The sequence below is a fragment of the Phoenix dactylifera genome, chromosome 16 (genome assembly GCF_009389715.1).
Source record: "Phoenix dactylifera cultivar Barhee BC4 chromosome 16, palm_55x_up_171113_PBpolish2nd_filt_p, whole genome shotgun sequence".
Taxonomy (NCBI): Eukaryota; Viridiplantae; Streptophyta; class Magnoliopsida; order Arecales; family Arecaceae; genus Phoenix; species Phoenix dactylifera.
In genome coordinates this window covers 12,056,297-12,076,616 of record NC_052407.1, presented here as the reverse complement: position 1 = coordinate 12,076,616, position 20,320 = coordinate 12,056,297, and the positions used below count along the sequence as shown (strand labels likewise).

General features: G+C 41.2%; 4 protein-coding genes across 5 annotated transcripts; 1 reads left to right on the top strand and 3 right to left on the bottom strand.

Annotated features, from left to right (window-relative positions):
* Positions 1–157: 157 nt before the first annotated feature.
* On the bottom strand, positions 158–8,474 carry LOC103703722 (kinesin-like protein KIN-14R). 2 transcript variants are annotated; one of them, XM_039114553.1, is made up of 17 exons: positions 8,213–8,474; positions 7,968–8,048; positions 7,124–7,707; positions 6,848–7,016; positions 6,688–6,749; positions 6,376–6,571; positions 6,222–6,298; positions 5,976–6,075; positions 5,755–5,862; positions 5,494–5,670; positions 5,120–5,405; positions 4,877–5,038; positions 4,577–4,792; positions 4,450–4,487; positions 4,183–4,346; positions 3,931–4,056; positions 158–1,218 (listed from the first exon to the last, which is right to left on the bottom strand). In XM_039114553.1, exons 2-17 carry the CDS (start codon positions 8,008–8,010, stop codon positions 394–396), a joined length of 3,333 nt encoding a protein of 1,110 aa, XP_038970481.1. In that variant the 5' UTR covers positions 8,011–8,048; positions 8,213–8,474; the 3' UTR covers positions 158–393. The 2 variants fall into 2 exon arrangements, with proteins under 2 accessions (XP_038970481.1, XP_017697414.2); XM_017841925.2 differs by having other exon boundaries at positions 6,688–6,743.
* A 3,210-nt stretch (positions 8,475–11,684) lies between these two features.
* LOC120104096 (50S ribosomal protein HLP, mitochondrial-like) lies at positions 11,685–14,829 on the top strand. Its single transcript, XM_039114628.1, has 3 exons — positions 11,685–11,693; positions 12,469–12,579; positions 14,007–14,829. The coding sequence occupies exons 1-3, from the start codon at positions 11,685–11,687 to the stop codon at positions 14,382–14,384; spliced, it is 498 nt and encodes a 165-aa protein (XP_038970556.1). The 3' UTR covers positions 14,385–14,829.
* A 7-nt stretch (positions 14,830–14,836) lies between these two features.
* LOC103703690 (probable inositol transporter 2) lies at positions 14,837–17,143 on the bottom strand (the record flags this gene model as incomplete). Its single annotated transcript, XM_039114552.1, has 1 exon — positions 14,837–17,143. A coding segment is annotated over one exon (885 nt), but the record flags the coding sequence as incomplete, so codon positions are not given.
* Positions 17,144–17,182: 39 nt separating this feature from the next.
* LOC120104095 (probable inositol transporter 2) lies at positions 17,183–19,112 on the bottom strand. The gene is made up of 3 exons (XM_039114627.1): positions 18,980–19,112; positions 18,026–18,096; positions 17,183–17,737 (listed from the first exon to the last, which is right to left on the bottom strand). The coding sequence occupies exons 1-3, from the start codon at positions 19,110–19,112 to the stop codon at positions 17,183–17,185; spliced, it is 759 nt and encodes a 252-aa protein (XP_038970555.1).
* Between the last annotated feature and the right edge of the window lie 1,208 nt (positions 19,113–20,320).

The following is a 20,320-nucleotide window of genomic DNA, read 5'->3' as shown; positions in this document are numbered from 1 at the left end:
GATGATGGATCACCAATAAGCAGTTGAGGAAAATTAATTGAAAAAGAAACTGCATAGCTGTTGAAAAAGGAAGCCTCAAATTGAGCCTACTGCAGGAGTTTTTATTTGCTAGTACAGAGATGAGGGCTCCCGGTTGTCTATTTGAAGACACCATAACTTGCAAATTTTCCATTTGATTCGAACAGAAAATAAAGGCGTACATTTCTGCACTGTTAGAAACCACCTTCACATATATGGTGATTTTCATTACATACAAGAAGAAACAAGGACTTAGAGCAACATTGCTGGTTAAGAGACTGCACACAACAGGGTCAATGGGGCTAGTTACAAACTATCAATCTCCCTCCTAAATGAACTGTGAATAATATCATCAAGGAAAATGAGATGAACAAATCAGCAAATGTTCCTCGCTGTTGTTCTATGATTCCAGCCTTTCTCCTTTTCCTTCTGATGCTTTTGCAGTGTTAGTCTGTCGGCCTTGGTACCATTATTTACGGGCAATCTCCTTGCCTTCCTCCCACTTCCACCAATTGAGACCCGGACCTTTTCTGCCCCTCCAACAATACCTCCCCTTCTAATTGTCTGCGGCAACGGGGATCTGATGATTACCTTCTTTTGCAGGCTTCTTCTAAGTATGCTGTTAATCTTCTTCGTACTTCTGGGCTGAGGACCATCTTTACCATTGATGGTTAGCAATGATGAAGGCAATGGTGGTGAAAGATTGCCCATGGTAGGTGGCAATGGTGGTGGCGGTGCCACCACTGCTCTCGAGGTAGGAAGTGGAATAAGCGAGTAACGACGGGGCACTGGAGTGGCTGGAACCTGGCGAGCTGTAGAAAAAAGAGAAACTCTACTGGCCTTTCTTGGGGTGTGCTCTTCAGCCAACTCTGGCTTATTTTCCTTGTCATTTGGTGATGGGAAACACTTGAGAATGTTATTGTCGGTTGGAGGTAGCATCATAGGCCTGTTCATGTTGTTCTCAACAAGCGGTCGCATTCCATTACCTATCTCTTTAATTGCTGCAATTTGTTCTGCAACATGGTTGTGAAATTTTTCTGACATTGGTCGAATAACTGATTGAGGATTCATCAATGATATGTTCGGATCTTCTTGCTCTTTTAGTTGCTGCAACTGCAGTTGGTTTTCAGCTATTTTGGCATCGACATGCTGCCTTGCCAACTTTCGTTCAATTAGTAACTGTGATTCCAACTCCTTAACCTGCAAAATAGACTAAAACTTCAGCACTTGCTGATATAATCTCTCAAGAGTCATAACAAAGTGTAAGCTAATGAGCTCTAGAGAAAACCAAAAAAGGATTTAATTTCTGAGCAAAACTATTACTAATTTGACCTCCAAGGCTGATGAAATTAGAAAGATCCTAGGATATTAATTCCAAAAGAATAATAACGATATGATTGTTATTACAGAATCAAACAACTACAGTATTTAGCCAGTGAAACAAGCAAAACAGGACATGCACCAGTATTAAAAAAAAAGTTGATGCTATAAAAATCACTTTCTGCAATTAGATATGCAACATAGGAAATAATTTGCTTCTACTCAACTTCTTATAAACAGTGGATATTGTTTTTTTCTCCTCCAGTGCAAGAAAAGGACATAAATTAATTGCACTTGCGAGAGAGACAAAATTCTCTTCTTCCTAGCACCAGGAGCAAAAATGATTTCACTCTGAAGAAAGTGGGAAATATCAAAAAGTGGTTTTATTTCGTTATGGTCAAGGGGAAGGAAAAGGTGTAACAAGTAAACAAGCTAAATTCGGGATATAAAATGATATTTTCTTTGTAAAGCAAAGGGTGTTTTAAAATTAATAATACTTGTTCATGTCGTATAAATAGGTAGCTGCAAAGCTATCCAGAACAGATCAACTGCTACTCAACATTTACAAATATTTGTTATACTTCCTGCATGCATGTGCCTTGCTGCAATTTATCTCAAGGTTCATCATATTCACAAGGCAGTATTTAAAGATACTTGGTGCTGCAGTGCCAATGTCCAAGCATCTCGAAGCATCCATCAACAACTCATAAGAGTCAAGCAGCCAAAGCTAGAACAGAAACATGTTAATTAGTAAACTAATTTGACTATTCAGTTGCACTATCAACAATGTTTGAAATTATAGTATATGACATAATGATAGGTATGGCACTTAATTACAACTTCCTGGTACTTCAAGTTAATATCCTTCATTACTTAAGTTTTCACAAGATTTTATGCACAAAATTGACAAGATGCACCAAAAAACTATGAAAAGTGTCAAGACATTTCGCTACTAGAGTGCAAAGGGAATCCGAACTTGGCATTCATGTTCAATGGTATAGAAGTGTCAATGCTTCAAAAATTTTGAAAACTATAAAGCATCCAACTGACATTGCATTTAAATGAGAAAAAATGATTTGCTGGCACCTTAGGAAGGTCTGTCTAACAATCTAGGATCTCACCCATAAAAATCTAGCCGAAAAGGTGCTATTTTGGTTCCTTGGCATTATCCCTGTATAAGTACCCAAGACCTCTCCAGCGCACAACCAATGTGTGATTAAACACATGCCTGGACAAATCCTCCTCTCCTATTTAAATACTAGCATCTCCTTACCAGGCTAAGAGTCTAAATCTAACCAAATCTAATGACAAACACCACGATCGGCCAATTGTTGATCCCAAAAAGGGTTGTGTTGCAGTGTTCTCTAGTCCACATGGGCCATGGGCCGGGTATATTCTGATGCCATTGTAATAACCCAGGAACTCAACCAAAAAGGATGTAGGTCGTTACAGTCTGGATGATAGTTAGTAGTATTTTTATAAAGGTTATGGATTAAGAGGCAGCCTAGGAGTAACATATATTATATTTTTGCATTTGTGCCATGGTGGACCTTATTGGCTATCTTCTAGGATTCTATTGTTTCTTGCTTGGTTTGGCCTGCATAGGTGGGGCTTCAAGATTGGGGCTTTATAGCTTAGTTTTAATGAAAAACTTCATTCTTTACCTAGTCAAAAGATCTAAGTATTATCTTACAGATATTTCCCACAAAAGCGGTCTTTAGGACAACACACACCAGCTATAATAACAATTTGGTCTCAATACATACATGTCGTAAAAGAAAAGTCATCCTTATTAACCAAAACACAAAATGCCTAGGTTTCTCCATGTTCATTATAATGCTAGATCCCCTGAAAACACCCTGAGGACTATCCCATTTAAGTGAAAACAGAATGACCTTGAAAGGTTGTCCAATCACCAAATGAAGATATAGCAAAGGAGTATAAATCACAAGCATGTGCGTTTATGCTGTCATGGCAAGTACTAGTTAATTACCATGCCAAGTCTAACATTTTTTAAGGGTCAATTATATGCACGAGACAGTTAATATTCAACATATCCAAGTAACTTGCAGGTAAGGGTGACTAACTAAATTAAAAAATGTCATATTTTTTTTTAATAATAAGATGCTAGTTCAGCTAGACAACAAGGTTTAGAGAACCCATATGGCATTCTTTGTTTTCCCTTAAAAACAAAAAAAGAAAACTTTTGCCTTTTTAACAGTGCTGAACATGAAAGCCTGCCTACACCTGATTGCGTTGTATCTCCTGCAACTAGATAGTTCATATGGGCCAAACCTCAGGCAACCCCAGGTTATATTTCATAAGTTCTGGTGTCTAAGACAAAGTTCACGTGTTCAAACTTTGTGTTACACACCAGAACTTATAAAGTATAATCTGAGGGTGCCTGAGATATGATTCAATTGTGAGGTATGACTAAGTAAATGACAACTAGAAAGAAGATAGTTGTTTATTTACAATTATTGATCAACCAATTAAATGAAAGTCTGATCAATGGAGAGTCAGTACGTGGTAAGTTCAGTCATTCTGTTCCAACATATTTTTGGATAAAATAAGATAGGAATGAGTTCATACTTTCTCTTGAAGATTTGCAATAGCCAGATCTTTTGCCTTGTTCCTCATTTCAAGAGAATGAATTCCGTCTTCCATTTTAGTTATTTGGGCATCTTTGTTCTTGCTCTCCTGCTTAGCCTTCCCAACCTAGCAATTAGAAGATAGAGAGTTATAAGAATAGATGCACGAAATGCAACAGTGAAACTCATTTTGCAGTAGCCTGATAAGTCATTAAATGCTGACAACTAGGTTCTTCCATGTAAATATTCATACCATTTGTTTGTATCTGAAAAGTTCACTAACATCAACTTGTTTCTTGGCAGGACCAAGTTCAATTCCCCTCACTCTACTAGCAAAATTCAGAGAGCAAAGAGTCTCTCCCACATCATTCTCATTAGGGCTGATCTGCACAAACATCAAAGTCTTCGAGTCGCCACCTGAATTATTTCTCTGGACTTAGTCACACTAAAACCCGATAGGAAGTGTCAAAAATGACAAAACAATACGAAAACAAGAAATACAAGAGGAATAAAAGAGTACCTAAAGAGTCTTGAAGTAAGTGGGTAAGCTTTGAGTTCCTACATATTTTCAGATGGAGACTATATTTCAGAACATGCAATTTGAGATAAATTGACTAGGTTATTGTAGAAAATCTTTATTTACAAACCTGAAGGGAATGTGTGGGCTTTTAGTTGCAAGAGCAGATATTACATCACCTAGTGCAGAAAGTGATTTGTTGATGTTTTGTGCCTCCTTCAGTCGTTCTCCTTGAGCATCTGTCTTTGCCACTCTCTCACTTCCAGCTAGGTCAATAAGCCACAATTTACTTCTAGTACACTCTCCAGTCACCAGATTCTCCCCTCTTACCATCACACAGTGAATACTGAAAGCAAAGAGGCATTTCAGACAAAAGCCTTCAACTGTGTCTAATTGGGAAATCATAATAAATTAAAATAAAAAAAATAACCAGTGTGATCGACTGCTATGTTCATTAGCATTCGTTGAGCCCACAGCTCTGGCTTTGCTGCCTGTTTGTAGCACTTCCCAGACCTCATCCATGTTGCTCACATGAGCTTCGACCATCCCTGGAACATGATGAACTCCTTCTGCAACTTGCCTTACTTCTAGCCTGTCAATAAACAGCATAATAACAAATTTCACATATACGTTCAGATGGAAAAGTTCTGACAGAAGTTAACTTTTTTATTACCTTTTTGCAGCAACTCCAGGCTGAGATCCCATTAGAAGTAAATCACGTATTTGTTCATTGTAGACCTCTAAGACGCTTACAGTTATTTCATATTGGAATAACCCTTGCCTTTCTCTGATAATGCGGAAGAGTTCCTCAAGAGTCCTATAGTTAACTCCTCGAGCTTCTTCAGTTCCTTCCATTGTGAATGTTTTGCCAGTTCCTGTCTGCCCATAAGCAAATATGCAGACATTGTATCCATCCAACACTGATGTTGCAAGAGGTGCAGTTTTTTCAAAAACCTTTTCTGTTCATGAGATTAGATAATGTTCAGTCCATGAATTAGTTAAGCCATGTTATTGAATAAAAAAAGAAAAATGATTTCAACTGATTACCTTGATCTTCTTCAGGGCTGAAGACACTGTCAAACTTGAAGACCTTCTTGGAAGACACATGGCCTTTGACAATAAGTTCACCGTCTTTGGCAGATTCAAAATCAACAGCCACAGAAGCCCCTCCAGCAATTTCTTCAGCATTAAGAGGCCGGCAGCGGCAAAAAACTCTGATATTTCCTGCAACATGAATAGTTTTGCTGTAAGCTGTATGCCTCTCATTTATTTCAGTCCATATTGTTCTAAATCAAAAATTTGACAAACCTTTTAGCTCTATGATTTTATTGTAGAGGTCTTTTCTTTCCTTTGCCTCTTCAACATATTTAAGTTTAAGGTCTTTGTACTCCTCTTCCAAGTTGAGATGATGATCCACTGCCAATAAGAAGATAACAATGTCATGTATTCTTCACCAATCGTAATTGCTATAATGAAATAGATACATGACTAAGAAACCAGGAAATGACATATTAGATAGGCAAACTTACCGGTGGATTGAACAGTAGTAGTCATATTGGTAATATCTGCAAGGAACCACCTGTATTCTAGTGCCTCCTCTGACAGCTTTGCATGCTTGAGCTTCAGCAACTGTTGCATTCATATTTTGTTACTGAATTTAAAAGAATGGAAATAAATGCCTACTCCTGAACCATTTATGCAAATGAAACTAAAAGACAGGAGATGGAGGCAGAGTAAAATTACTATATATTAACTCGTATAAAAAATTTAAGTACTTTAAATTTCTCACTCAAGTCTGCTAGAGATTGAAACCATCGACTTTTCTCCTTCACTTGCCCCTCTACAGCAAAAGCTGCAACAAGAAGATGCTTACGTGTTACCTATGAAAGAATTTCAATTAGAAAGTCATAACCTAGAAAACTTTGATACCTAAAGAGCCAACATGCATTGATTTGCGCATGAGCTCCATCTGAAGTTCCTGCAGTGATGTCCAGGCCTTCTGACATTCTCTACTCTTAAGTTCATGCTCCTGTTTTAGATCCTCTACTGCTCTTTTGCATTCTATTTGCTCCTTCAAGAGCAAATCATAGTCTTGCTTCAGCTGCCTACAATCATTGCATTGTTTCTGCAATATCCAACATTTTACTTCAGAAATCATTCACCATAGGCTAGTTTTGCTATATGGTACTTATTAGAACATGTATTAGAAACAAGATAACGGTAGCCTTATATCATTCCTACCTCTAATATTTCTTTCTTTGTGGCCAATATTGGTTCTAAGTTTCCACCACTCTTTCCTGAAACTTACAAGGAAAACATTTTTTACAAGATGTTGAAACCATAAGTCCCAGCACTCGAATAAGGAAACAATAAAGGAAAGACTCGGAAAAGGAAATTCTACCTTCAGAACAATCACGTCTTATTGAAATGCCACAAAGAATAGGTTGTCCTACTAACCCTTCAAATCTAATTGTCAACCCCTCATCTGTGACAACTGAAGCTCTCAGAGCTGATAAAATAAGTGGTTGGTTTGAGCCAACCTGTGCATAGATATCTATTGCAGAGATAACCTGCAAAAATTCCAGATTAATAAAACAGCATGGAACAGGGATGAGGGCAATTTTTTTTTTTTAAAAAAAAAAACAGAAATAACACACTCGCATCAGAACTTCCTTACCTTCTCTTCCTGCATAAAGACATCAAAAATTCTCATTCCTGGTGGGCCACCAGTGAATATGATCTCAGCAAAATGCAGGTCAACAAGATAATCTCCTGATTCCAGGTTCTGGAATTTATACGAAGAATTCCCTACTCGAGCAGACTGGTACAATGCCAGTTCCTTGCCATCCCCAATTGCTGCATCTTTCCTGATAACATCTCCACCTGTATAGAAGCTGTCCTTTTGGTACTTAATACCACCACAAACAATGGATTCATCAATCCCACCTGCATTTATACTTATCAGGCTATCCTGGACATCTGGTATTACTCCAAGATCAAGAGAAACTTCTAAAGTTTCATTTCTACTCAAAGATCGCATCTCTGGAGATGATTCTGGCATTGTTGCAGCAAAGCCCCATTTAGGTCTAAAATTATCAGACTCTCTGTCAGAAAATAGCTCCATAGGAGCAATTCTATTCCTCTGAGTGCTTCTCCTGATATAATCCGGCGTTTCTTGGATCTGGTCACGGGGGATATCCGGCGGACTGGTGCAGACAGTGAGATCTGGAGACGTCGAGAACCCAATAAAATTGGAACCGCCTGCAAATGCCCTACCCCTTGAGAACCCAAACCAAAGGACCAAACTGTTGCACAATTCCCACTATTTAAGCAGAAGATGGCTTCAAGAATTCTTTAAAACTCGCATTTTTTTTTTCCAAGAATCCTCTAAAATAAAGAAAATCTACAATAGTAGCGACCACATAGGGATGGTTAATAATCATTAGATCTTTTGTATTAGCAAGGAAAGGTCGGATAGGATTGTTAATTCCGGACTGCATCAAAGAACTCAATGAGCTTACCAGCGGTCGGGTCATACAGGTTCAGATCACGTGTTTCAGCCATGTTTACAGCTTCTTCGATTTCTTTTCGTCGAGAATCACCTGAAAATGGTCATTAAATAAAATAAAGAAGGAACAAGATAACCAAGATTCCGAACTGATCAAATCAATCGAACACTAAACTTCTCCCCTTCCCTTAAAATGCTGTATCCTTGTCAGATACCCAAACAAATCTAGATAGCAAGAAAACGGCAAAGAAAACGTACCGATCGCAGCGTTACGAGGAGGGTTTTCTCCACTTCTTGCCCTTTCCCCCAATGCGAGAAATCTCCTTCTTAGCCGAAAGGGAACTTCCCTAAGGAGCAGCAAATAATGCCAAGAAGGGTTAAAGATTAATGGAAACTAAGATTGACGCGAAGGGATGGAGGGAATGGATTTGAAAAAAAGATGAGAAAAGAGAAGAACGAAAGGGGAATGGTGGAATCTCCAAAGAAGGGCTTTTTAATCTTTAGAGGAGAACGAATTGAATTCCTTTGGAGAAGGAAGAGAGAGAGTCGACCGTTAGGGTGTTTTTGTTTTTGAAATTCGAAAACTTCAGCACGCTTGCTAAATTACCGTAATTAGAGCGCGATTGATGCCGCTCGGAGATCCTGGAAATCAACGCGAGTGATGCGAATGTTCGGCTAGGATTTCGTGTCTCCGCATCACAATGATTAGGAGTCCGAAGGGAATTAGACGATCCTGGCCGTCTGATGGATGGGACCAATGGTGTCCGTACGGCCGTTCCCTTATTAAACTCCATAAACGGATTGCTATTTTGGTAAAACAGCAATTTCTGTACACCGCCAATCAGGATATGCAACGTATCCTGCCATCAGTTTGTCGTGCCATCCGTTGGGGTAGCACAGGGCGCATGGCGGTGCAATTATAGCAGCGGATTTATTTCCCACTGTGTCTGAGAGTGAGCGCGTACGTTTCATGCGGTCCTTCTGACTCCATTAGAAAAAGCCAGTGCGAAGAAATCGAGGACCTGAAAAGATGGACATTAATTCAATATTTCACATGGATGCCATTCAGAATATTTATTTAATCTGATTAAGTTTTGACTTTAGTTTTAAAAATGTATTTATCTGTCTTGTAGTTTTTGGCAAATGGAAGTTCTATGAGAAATGATTGAACGACTTTAAGCGGCAATTTTTTTTTTTTTTTACACCGGCTCCTCACACCTAACAGAGTTGAGTATAGTCACAAAAAAAAAAAAAAAAAACTGTTTAACTGAGTAGGAAACATACACTTAGATTCATCGAAAGAAAATCTTTCGAGTGCTACACCACGTAGAAGACCACCCAGCAGCTGTGTTGGACTCCCAATACATATGTATGGCCCTGAAGGAGCAACAATTCCCTGCTATCCGTCGTATGTCACGGAGCAAGGACTGCCCATTCGACTCAGAGAGTCGCCCGCAGATCTCCTCGATCATTGCAGCCGAGTCACCCTCTATATGGATGTTCTCCGCACCCAGAGTGCTCCTTGCGAAGGAGAGCCCCTCCCACGCCGTCCATAGCTCCGCTCCACTGATAGAGGTGTCGAAGATTCGTCGACCGCCAGCCACTATAAATCTGGAGTGGTAATCTCTAATGATAAAGCTCACATCTCCCTCTTACCTCACTCTACAACACTGCCATCAAAATTTACCTTAAAAAAAATAAGAGGGTGAGGGCTCCCAAGAAATATAGACAAACCTAGTTGCTGACTCAGCTGGATGAGAGACCCATATGTCCCTAGCCGTCACAGGAGAATAAGTTAGTGCATTGCTGATGAACTTCGATGCACAAAGCAAGGCTCTAGCTCCCACCACCTTTGGATGTAGCCTCACCTGTCCTCGAAGACCTGGGCATTCTTATCCAACCAAGTATGGTAGGCCAAATAGGCGCATCAGACCCCCCAATCTATTTTGTTAGGCCTTCTCGTAGACGCCAGTAGCTGCAAGAGAAAAACCTCCGTTGGGGACCTGCCCCGCCTGACGTCGAGGACAAGCCCTGCGCACTGCCAAACCTGGGCCGCACACGGCAACAAAAAAGGGCATGGCAAATGGTCTCCTCCATCACTGAGCAAACCCCACAGGCGGGGGAAACTCTCATCCCTCTGCTCGCAAGCACACCTTCGGTTGGTAGGCACCTCCAGGCCACCTTCCAAATGAACATGGCAACCCAAGGATGGATATGAGGCCGCCAGATCTAGGCTCCCTCTACCTGCCGTGTCGAGGCCCTCGCCATCAGCCCTCAGAGGTCCCGGGTGCTCACCCTCGATCTACCAGAGCTACTCCAAACCCTCCTGTCAGCCCTCTCCTCTAAGGTGATTGGCATAGCTAGAACTCGCTCAACTAGTGCCTCTCCAAAAACCTCCTGAACAAGGTTCGTGTCCCACTTCTGCTCCCCCGAGACAAAAAGATCACTAACTCTGCCTCTCACTAGCCTCACCGAATCAAGAAAAGTGGGCCACCCACTCAGCGGCATCGCTGTTAGCCAATTGTCCTGAAGGATATCAACTGCCTGCACATCACTGACCTCCCATCTGACGGCCTCCAGAACCTCCGGGCCCCGAGTGTAGATCTTTCTCAAAATGAAGGAATTGCAGTGACCCGTGCGGAAGACGGGAGTCTCTGTCGACTCCCCGTACTTGCCCCACATCAAGGAGCCCCGCAAACTGTCCGGCTTAAAGAGAAACCTAGCTGCATGTTTGGTAGCAAGTACCTCGCGCAGCTCAAGTAAGGAGTAGATCCCGAGGCCACTATCACTCGTCGGCTCACTGATCACATCCTAGGCAAGCAGGTGCACATCCCTCTCTCCCCCTCGCTGACTCCAGAGGAAGCTCCGAATAAGATGTTCCATCACCCTTAGCGAAACTATGGGCACGATGGCATTGGAAAGGAGATATATCGAGATAGAGCTGAGAACAGACCATACCAGAATAAGTGGGGAACCCCTTAGGTTGGATGGTCTTCACAAGGAGAAAGATGGCAAAAAAAATTTCACATAAACTAATCAATTCTCTTTAGGCTTTTCTAAAATTCTATGCCCTTTACTCATGATGCTTTTATAATCATTCAATTTATTTTTAAATTTTCATAAAAATAAATTATTATTAAATATTTTTAATGTCTTATTTTTTTAGAGAAAATTTTCTTTTATCTCCATTTGGTTTTTGGCACAACTGTGCTATTTTTACTAACTCAATTATGTTTCACATAATTATGGTCTAATTGATGATTTTTTTTTTTTTTTGGTTGGGGGGGTTGGGGGCCAAGGAATGGGTTGGTATAAAATCTAGAATAGTTTGGTGAAGCGGAGAAAGTTGGATGGTGGGGGGGAGGAATGGGTTGGTTAAATTATTCCATCTTCTTTTCTTGAAGCTATGCTTCTGTTGGTTAAGTCTTGTAAATGAATTAAGAAAAAAAAATAAAGTGTTTATGATAGACTATTTCTTTCCAAAATACTCATTTTGTCCTCCCGCAAAGTGGTTTATTCCATAAGCGCATGCAAATGTTTGCATGAAAAGAGATGGAATTAGTGGGTGAAGAGACCTTTCCCCTCTATTCTACTTTCAAACATTGCCAAATAGTTATAGAGTGCATGATTGCAAGGCTTGAAAGAAAGGATCTTAAGGTTTAGAGTTGATTTTATGATTTAAGAGGATCACGTAATTCAATATCAACAACTTTGGCCACTACGGTGAGGGATGGACAAGGTTAGGAATAAGATCACCATATCAACCAGCTGGATTGCATGCCAAACATCAGATGTACAATGCTCGATTGATGTGCACTTTTTTTTTTTTTATAATGCTAGATCTTCAAAGAATCTTTACTATTTGATAGGCATCATTAAATTATCAAGATGATACTTGATCAACTTCTAAGATTAGTCCTAAAATACTGCTAGAGAAAACATTGGAGTTAGATGAGAATGGCAAAACATTATATATGATATTTACTTTGGCCCCAAAATCTTCCTATATGAAAGCTTAGCTAGAGGCAAATTGCATTTCATGATCTGATGTGGAACCAGTTAATTAAACTAGATGCTTCTCCTTTCAGGTTTGGATTTTTACCCTCTACAATCTATCATATATGGAACCAGTCAATGTGTTTGACCATTGAGTTTCTTAGCATGCTGAGCATTATATGGGATTGTAAAAAGACATTAGATCAGACTGTATACAGATCTCAAAGCAATCTAAACTCTTTCTTCCATCTGCCTACACAGGTCTTAAAGCAGCCATTGCGCAATCCAACAGTTAATGCCATGAAAAAGGATGAATCATTCTTTCGCGCAAAAGATACAATCGAACCGGAGCAAGAATCACCCTGTTTGTGTCCTCTTTTATAAGAAATCCAATTCCCAAGTCAGCCATGAACTGAAATACTAAGAACTACCAGACATCAAGCAATGTTGAATCTAACCTCCCCATTGCTAGGAAAACGGCCCAAGTGAACGGCCCGTATGGAACGCTAAATAAATAGCCTCTCTCTTTTTGTAGCGGTAGGGCCTGGTCCTGGACTTCCAATTCTAGCGGGAGCTTGTGGAGGTTTGGACTTGGAACTCCGTTGCAATGTCGACCGGGGTGGCGGGAGGTAAGAGCATGCTCTTATTTCCTCTCTCTATGGAGCTTTATTCTCTTCTTTAATTATTCACTGGTGTCAGTGTCTTGTGTCCAAATTCCTAATGGTTCATGGTGGGGAGTAGGGACAGAACTCTGCTCTGTTCGCTTGCGTTGGTGTCAATATGGGAATAGGGAGAGTTTCAGTAATAAAGATGCAAGGCCTAGATAGACAGTTAAAGATCATGGAGACTGGTGGTATGATTCCATCAAATGGAGGGCTTTGAATAGCTAGATGGAAGAGAGATGATTGAAAGGGAGGAATACAAAGTAAAGGGTTGGAAAGAATGAATTGGATTGCTGAGGTATATCAGCTAAACAAAGCAAAGCTGCTTTGTCGTGGAACTGTTTGATGAAATATCTAAGTTATTTGTAGTGGACTGGTTCAAGTGGTTTTTAGGTAGATGTTCAATGATATGGTCAGATGAAAATGTTTATTTGTTTAATCTCGTCTTTTCGTTCGAAAATTTGAAATGTTTTCAATTGATTGAGTGGTTAGGGTGAGGAAGTTTTAGACTATAAATGGCTGACCAGTATTCAAGTAGCTGAGAAGGAGATGCTTGGCGAAATGCCTGAAGAGTAGACTTCATGGGAAGTGGCACGTGGGCTGTGCAAGTGAACAAATTTGGCAGCCAACGATAAAGGCAAGCCCGACTAAGTGGATCTGGATAAGTTAATGAGTAGGCCTAAGAAACTTCTTGAATTGTTGTAGAAACTCAGGGACTTGGTCATAAACAAGCCCTATGAGATATCTAATAGCCATCCAAGTTTAAACCGGCACCTGAGTTTCTGGATCCAATATTGGATATAAATGATGCACCTTTCCATTTTAAACCCTGATCTAAAGAAGAGAGGGTTGATGGTAATTTTATTACTATCTTTTTCTCATTTTTTTGCTAAACTGGAACTGCTTATCATTTTAGTGCACTTGTCTATAATAGAAAAGAAGAAAGATCCGTTGGGTTTAGATTACATCTTGGCTAGCAGCTGAGGTATGTATGCAACTTTGTCATGGGAATTAACTGAAAAGAGATACATCCTCGACTGGTAAGCATGTTATTTTATTGCTTTGCACAGTACGGCAAGTGTGGGAAGGGAGCTGGACCAAAAACTTGAAAGACCATTTTGTGGATGCAAAACATGTTTTCTTGAATTATGCATTTCAAGGTTATGCAACTGGCTAGCAATTCCACATTCTCACTAGTTCGTGATGATTCTTTATGGAGGAGGATGGCCATATTACAGATAAATTAGTCTATCATTGAGCACAAATAAGATGACAAATAGCTAACTTGAAATGCCATCATATCTATAAGACAAATACATTAGATGGAAACCCAATCATCACTGCATGCATGGTACTTAGTTAATGATACCTAAATGATCTCCTTTATGCTGCAGCAGCAACAAAGAACATTCATACAGATGAGGACCAATCTCAAGGTGGTGGATAACTCTGGTGCAAAATGGGTCATGTGCGTACAGGCTTTGAAGGGGAGGAGAGGAGTAAGATTGGGTGACACTATAATTGCATCCATAAAGGAAGCACAACCTCGCGGTAAGGTAAAGAAGGGAGAGGTAGTGTATGGTGTGGTTGTGCATGCTGCCATGCACCGGGGATGTTGTGATGGCAGTGAGATCAAGTTTGATGATAATGCAGTAGTCCTTGTTAACAAGCAGGGAGAGCCGATTGGCACCCGAGTTTTTGGACCAGTGTCCCATGAGCTTAGGAAGAAGAAGCATGTCAAGATTTTAACTTTGGCTGAACATATAGCTTAGGTATCTGGTCTCACAGGCTGCAATAGTTCTTCAATTTAGGGTTCTGAACGTTGGGAGAGCACAAACTGTCAAACATCCTGTCTGTGATTGAGGACAATTTATGTTGTGCTTGGTTGTTTTGCATGTTGAATCTACCTTGCCAATCATCATTGTACCTGATGCAAGGGACTTCAAAATAGAGTCATAACTGACGCGTTTATCAAGGGCTGCATTTTCAGTTGCAATAAGATTACTCATCTGCTTTCAAGCAATTTTTGAATTTGTTATGTTGTGTTACTATCTGGTTAAAGTTTTTTGGAATATTAAGATTATGGCAAGTTTATTCCCCCATTGTAGAGTTGCCTGCCATTTAATCACATGGCTAGGTGAGCAAGCATGCAGCAGTACCTTTTGAGTTGCTTTGATTTCTTGGAAAATAATTCATGGTTTAGCTTCTTCCCCCTCTCTTTAGGTGAAAAGAGAGGAAGGTGGTGCAAGGGACCAGTAGAGGATGGACCGTATGCAAAGGCGATCATTTTCTCTATTCATGTTCACATTTGTTCATCAGGAGATGTGACAGGATTGCTCGTGGTTCTTTTCTACCCTGCTTCTCTTATTGTTTGTTTGTTTTTTCGGTCGGAACACCTCTTCTTTTTCATATGCAAGGTGATAGGGAAGGTGGTGCAACTGCGCTGAGTTTCAGCAGAGGATTGGTCATATGCAGCGCGATCATTTTCTCTATTCATGTCAAGACTTGACAGGATTACTCAGTTATCATCTAGGCTACATGAACCTAGCCTTGGACATGATAAAAGGACATTCTGTTGTCCCTTTCATGTACAAAAGGTAGTTCTATCTTTGCCGATAACCAACCTCAGTATGATTGGTGTTGCAAGGATGAGTAGAGATTTTTATTCTTGAGAAGTTGGGTGTTTTAGCACTCATGTTTAATATTCTCGAAGCAAACTTCCCCAGGTATCTTGTATAATCTCACCATTATATTTGTTATTCCATAGCATCTGTGAGGCTTTAGTAGTGTTTAATATTCTCTGTTAAAAGTTCCAAAGAAACTCAGGGCCTGTTTGGTCATTTTGTTGTTTTTATGCTTTCTTGTCTCCACAGATTAATTAAATATCGCATGGTGATCGATGATGAAGTTAGCATTGCACAGAACTACTGACATCCTTGCTCTTACTCTCTGTTTTTTTAAAGCAATAAATCTTTGCTTCCAAAAACTAAAAGATTTTACAGAGAATTTCAAAAAACAAAAGGTTTTCATCATATGTGCTGTTCGGTCTAGTTCTTTTTTTCCCTTAAATATAAACAAAAGCAATGCAATAAGAGCAGCCAACAATATTAAAAACAGAAACTCTATATCTCTCATGCATTGTTTGTTCTGTGTTTTCTGCCAAGTTCTTGGCTTATTATTCATTTCCCACAGTCCTGAATTCCTTTGATCTAAACTGACCGCTTCTTCCAAAACTTGAGATGAAGATCCCTTTTCTCAAGCATCTTCTCCACCTCTTCAATTGGTAGCCCTTTAGTTTCTGGCACAAAGATCAACACAAAGAACAGCGCCGCCACCGACATGACACCAAAGATCAGAAAGGTCCATGCAGTCCCAATTGCCTCTGTGAGGGAAAGGAAAGATTGTGAAACCACCAAATTAGAGATCCAGTTAGCAGTGGCTGCAACTCCTCCACAAACTCCCCTGAACCTCAAAGGATATATCTCAGAATTCACAATCCATGGCACAGTGCCCATCCCTGGAGAGAAGAAGATTATGTATAGTGCCAATCCGGCCAATGCCAACCATCCATATTTGCTTGGGCATCCTCTCTCGTACCACATCCTGTTCTCCTTAAGACACATATCCTTCGCGGTTGAATTTGAAGTCAAACATGCTCCAGGAAATAACTGCAATCAGAAGAACTCAAGTACAAAACACAGACAGACAGCTCGGGTAACAACAAGTAACTGAACTCTGGAACGATAGAAGGAATCCAAGCCAAGTGTTTGTGATGAGTCTCTATTACCTTGTTAGCGCCGGAAGCACAGAAGCCACAGCCTGGGGATGATGCTTTCAAGCACGTCGTGCAGTCCCAGGAAAAAGCCGAGGCTGACCGATATTCTGGGCAGGCATAGGGAGCAAAATGCGGAGTCTCTTGCCGGCTGACACTCGGCGAGTGTGCCGTCGCCTGATAGAAGACAGCTGAAAGAACTGCAATGGAGATAATAACACCGCATAAACTGATGATGGAAAGCTTCTTCCTCCCCGTCCTGTCGATGAAGTAGATGCTAATGATCGTTCCGATGGCATTGAGACCGGATGTGATGAGAGAGAGAGCGAGTGCTGTCTGGTTTGATGCAAAACCAGCTAACTGCACGATGGTGGGACTGTAGTACATGACCGTGTTGATGCCTACAAACTGCTGGAAGGCCTGTATCCCGACTCCTGCGATGAGTCCCCTCCGCACAGTCTTCGTCTTCAGCAGCTTCTTGAGATCGATCTTCTCAGATGATCCTTCCTCCTTCATCTCGGCTTCTACGGATTCTTTGAGTTCTCCGATCTCTCCATCAACCTCATGAGCTTGATAAATTTTTCTCAGTATGGATTCAGCTTCTTCTTCCCTGCCCTGAAATTTATATGACACTGCTTCAAGCAAAGCACGAAGGTAGTAGGCATATGATCTATATTTTGCGATAATAGTAATTCTTGGACATGCAAGGAACTGAAACCTTTCTATAAAGCCATCGAGGCGATTCAGGGAGGAGCAGCATCAATAGGAACTGCAGCAGAGCCGGAACTCCAGCAACTCCTAGCATCCACCTCCATGTTCCAGGTGCCTGAAAACAAAGAGAACCATCCGATAAGCTCTCTCTCTCCGATCAGAATTTCTAGACTTTTGAGATAATGTTGCATCCATCCGCGTCACCTTAGTGAAGGCCAGGTTGACGAGATAGGATGCGAATTGCCCTCCGGTTATGAGGAAGCCATTGGTGGCGACGAGCGCACCCCGAACATTTGCTGGAGAGGCTTCCGATATATAGAGTGGCGATGTCATCGATGCCATCCCCACACCGAGGCCGACAAAGACGCGGCCTACAATGAGGAGCGCCGGGTTTGGAGCGGCGGCCATGATGACAGCACCTGTAAAGAAGAGGAAGTCGGCAACCAGGATTGAAGTCTTCCTTCCAAAGCGATCGTTTGCCCATCCTCCTGCTGCCGCTCCTACAATCGCCCCTGCAATTGCTGTGCTCACGATAGCCTCCTGCGTTTTCATGCAAATTAAGGAACCAGTCCTCGCTAGAGCAGATAAATATACGACTTTTTCAGGGGAGACCACAAGTTGAGAATCTGAAGTTAATTCATACTGGTAGATAAATATACTAGTTATAGCATCAGCTCTTTTCAAATGATCCCCCTCACAAGGAAGTCTTGGGACTAATTTGGTGCTGCAGTTGATGCATGAAGAGGATATCTCTAATTGAATTCATAAGGTTGGTGGGTGGCATAGGGAGATTTGTAGTTGATTCTTTTCCATCTTTTGAAGATAATTGCCTTACCTTTTAATCCATCTTAAAAGATTTTTAACGGGTAGAGGTAGAACATTTGAAGCAATAAAACACCAAGCTTCAAAGTCATAAGGAGGGGCTCATACCTGTAACCATGTCTTCTTGTCGACTGAAGAGAAATCGTCGCGAATGTAAAGTAAAGCTCCAGAAATTACTCCTGAAAGAAGCATGCCATCAGTTAGTAACGTTAATTTACTTCGATCGCACGTAGAGACAACTAACAAATGACAGCTTGCGCCTGACTTGACCTCCATCATCCGCTTACGTAGCTTTCCATTAGATAGGAAGGGGTGGGCTTTGATGAGGCTGTGTTATGAAAGGAAATTATTGTTCAAGGTTTTGCTCATCACTTCAGTAATGCATCTTGTATTAGACAGTCAACTTCTCATCCGATGATAAAAATTGTGATCCACTAGACTAATTTATAAATACTTTAGTTATCTGAATTTCTGAACAGTGTTAGTCGGAATTGTAGTTGATATTCTGAAACCATTGCATGAAACCTAGTTGGGAGAAGTCATTTAGAATATGTTGTCCTCTGTCATGATGAAATGGTTAGTCCATTTCCAGTCTAGCAGTTTCTCAAGAAGAAGAAGAAGTATCTGTCCCTGACCTGGTCCAAGATATAAGTTGGGCATTCTGACAAAGAACTGATTTAATGGTTTTGATGTGAATTTCTAGCTGGCATATGGGAAACCATAATCAAAAATCTGTATTGCAACCATCCGGATATGAGAAGGTGCTAGCTTACCAAGTTAGTAAGGTCACCTGAGAATCACACAAGCGATCTTGGTTCTTTTGCTACTATTATGAACTCTTCAGAGGAAAAAAGACTTATTATCCTGTATAAACTTTATCAGTGAAATACATTGTTTTGCTACTATTGCATCAATCTTCTGCTTTGAAAACAAATATTGGCTTTCTTTTGCTCAAAAGAAACAAAAAGTTTCAAGATAAAAATGATGTAAAGAAGTGCAAAAACAAATATATAAGAAAATTAGAGGAACTGAAATATTGGGCTATCTATATATGATCGTTACCAGTGTCATAACCAAAGAGTAAGCCTCCAATTCCTGCAGAAAAGGCCAATCGAAGAACATATGGGTGTCTCCATACAAGAGAGACACACTCCTTGAATGCTGATGCATCCACTTTACGAACTTCTCCTTCCATTCGCTCCTGTTACAGGTTAGAGAGGCTGAAGATACTCCCTTATAAATAAACACACCATGTATATACAAAGAAAGAATGAATGGGTGGAGAGGGGGCCAAGGGGGAGAGAATCTGACAAGAATAAAGGAGGAGGGTGTATAGGGGGAGAGAATTTGACAAAGATCATTAATGTAGAGAAAGAAAAGTTATAGGTGGAATTAAATGATTACTGGTGGAATTTATTTGAAAAACTTATTTACCGGTATATTGGTGGATCAAACGATAACAAAAAAATCCCTTCTCATCTTTTTTTTCTAATATCTAGTCTACTTGACTAGGTGCTTTTTAATTTCCGATCCCTCTCCACAATGCATGGTGCACCGTGGTGTGGCATAGGAGAGGAACTACAAATTCCAAGGCCAGTCAATGGCCCTTTTTTCTTACATGCAAGTCCATGGAGGGATCACATGTTGGTTCCATATAACTCATGGACGAATGTTATTCATGGTAAAATTGGTCCCCAATCCTTTGTGACTATCCTTTTATGATTAGTCGATTCCCTAACAATATTTGTTTGCCTCCAATTAACCCCCATGATGTACATAGTGAGATTGATCCATTTTTCTCCTCTCTCTCTTTCTCTAACCATCCTAGCCATGATGGCTTCTATAGTTTCTGTTACGGGGGAACTTAGCCACCATGCCCCACGTGACCGGCACGCGCGCCCAGGAAGACTACGGCAGCCCCTTGATCCAGCAATCCGACCCCGAGTCGGACATCTTCGGCTCCGCAGCCCGACCCCGAGTCGGCAGCCCCTTGATCCAGCAATCCGACCCCGAGTCGGACATCTTCGGCTCCGCAGCCCGACCCCGAGTCGGCTGCCCCTTGATCCAGCAATCCGACCCCGAGTCGGACATCTTCGTCTCCGCAGCCCGACCCCGAGTCGGACATCTTCGTCTCCGCAGCCCGACCCCGAGTCGGACATCTCTCGACAACGACAGGCTATTCCCCAGAGGCACGCTGCAGCCTCCTGCTCCACTACTCCCTGCAACGGTTGTATCTGGCGCTGCTCCACGATCCCCTGTAACAGCCGTACAAGGCGGAGCTCCACTACGCCCTGTCATGGCCGTACCCAGCGCTGCCCCACGACGCCCTGTAACGGCCGTGTTAGTGGCAGCTCCATCGTGCCCCACGATGACGAACCCCCCTGAAAGACCCCCCAGCCTGGT

What these genes read in the sequence shown, in the direction of transcription:
- LOC103703722 (XM_039114553.1), bottom strand. Translation starts at nt 8,010, where the DNA reads ATGGCTGAAACACGTGATCTGAACCTGTATGACCCGACCGCTG. An exon ending in TCTTTATGCAGGAAGAGAAG is followed by an intron (nt 7,017 to 7,123) that starts GTAAGGAAGTTC and finishes GAATTTTTGCAG; the next exon opens with GTTATCTCTGCAATAGATAT. An exon ending in CATAGCAGTCGATCACACTG is followed by an intron (nt 4,793 to 4,876) that starts GTTATTTTTTTT and finishes CTTTGCTTTCAG; the next exon opens with TATTCACTGTGTGATGGTAA.
- LOC120104096 (XM_039114628.1), top strand. An exon ending in GTCGACCGGGGTGGCGGGAG is followed by an intron (nt 12,580 to 14,006) that starts GTAAGAGCATGC and finishes TTTATGCTGCAG; the next exon opens with CAGCAACAAAGAACATTCAT.
- LOC120104095 (XM_039114627.1), bottom strand. Translation starts at nt 19,112, where the DNA reads ATGGAAGGAGAAGTTCGTAAAGTGGATGCATCAGCATTCAAGGAGTGT. An exon ending in ACTCTTTGGTTATGACACTG is followed by an intron (nt 18,097 to 18,979) that starts GTAACGATCATA and finishes TGCTTCTTTCAG; the next exon opens with GAGTAATTTCTGGAGCTTTA. An exon ending in ACAAGAAGACATGGTTACAG is followed by an intron (nt 17,738 to 18,025) that starts GTATGAGCCCCT and finishes TTTATCTACCAG; the next exon opens with TATGAATTAACTTCAGATTC.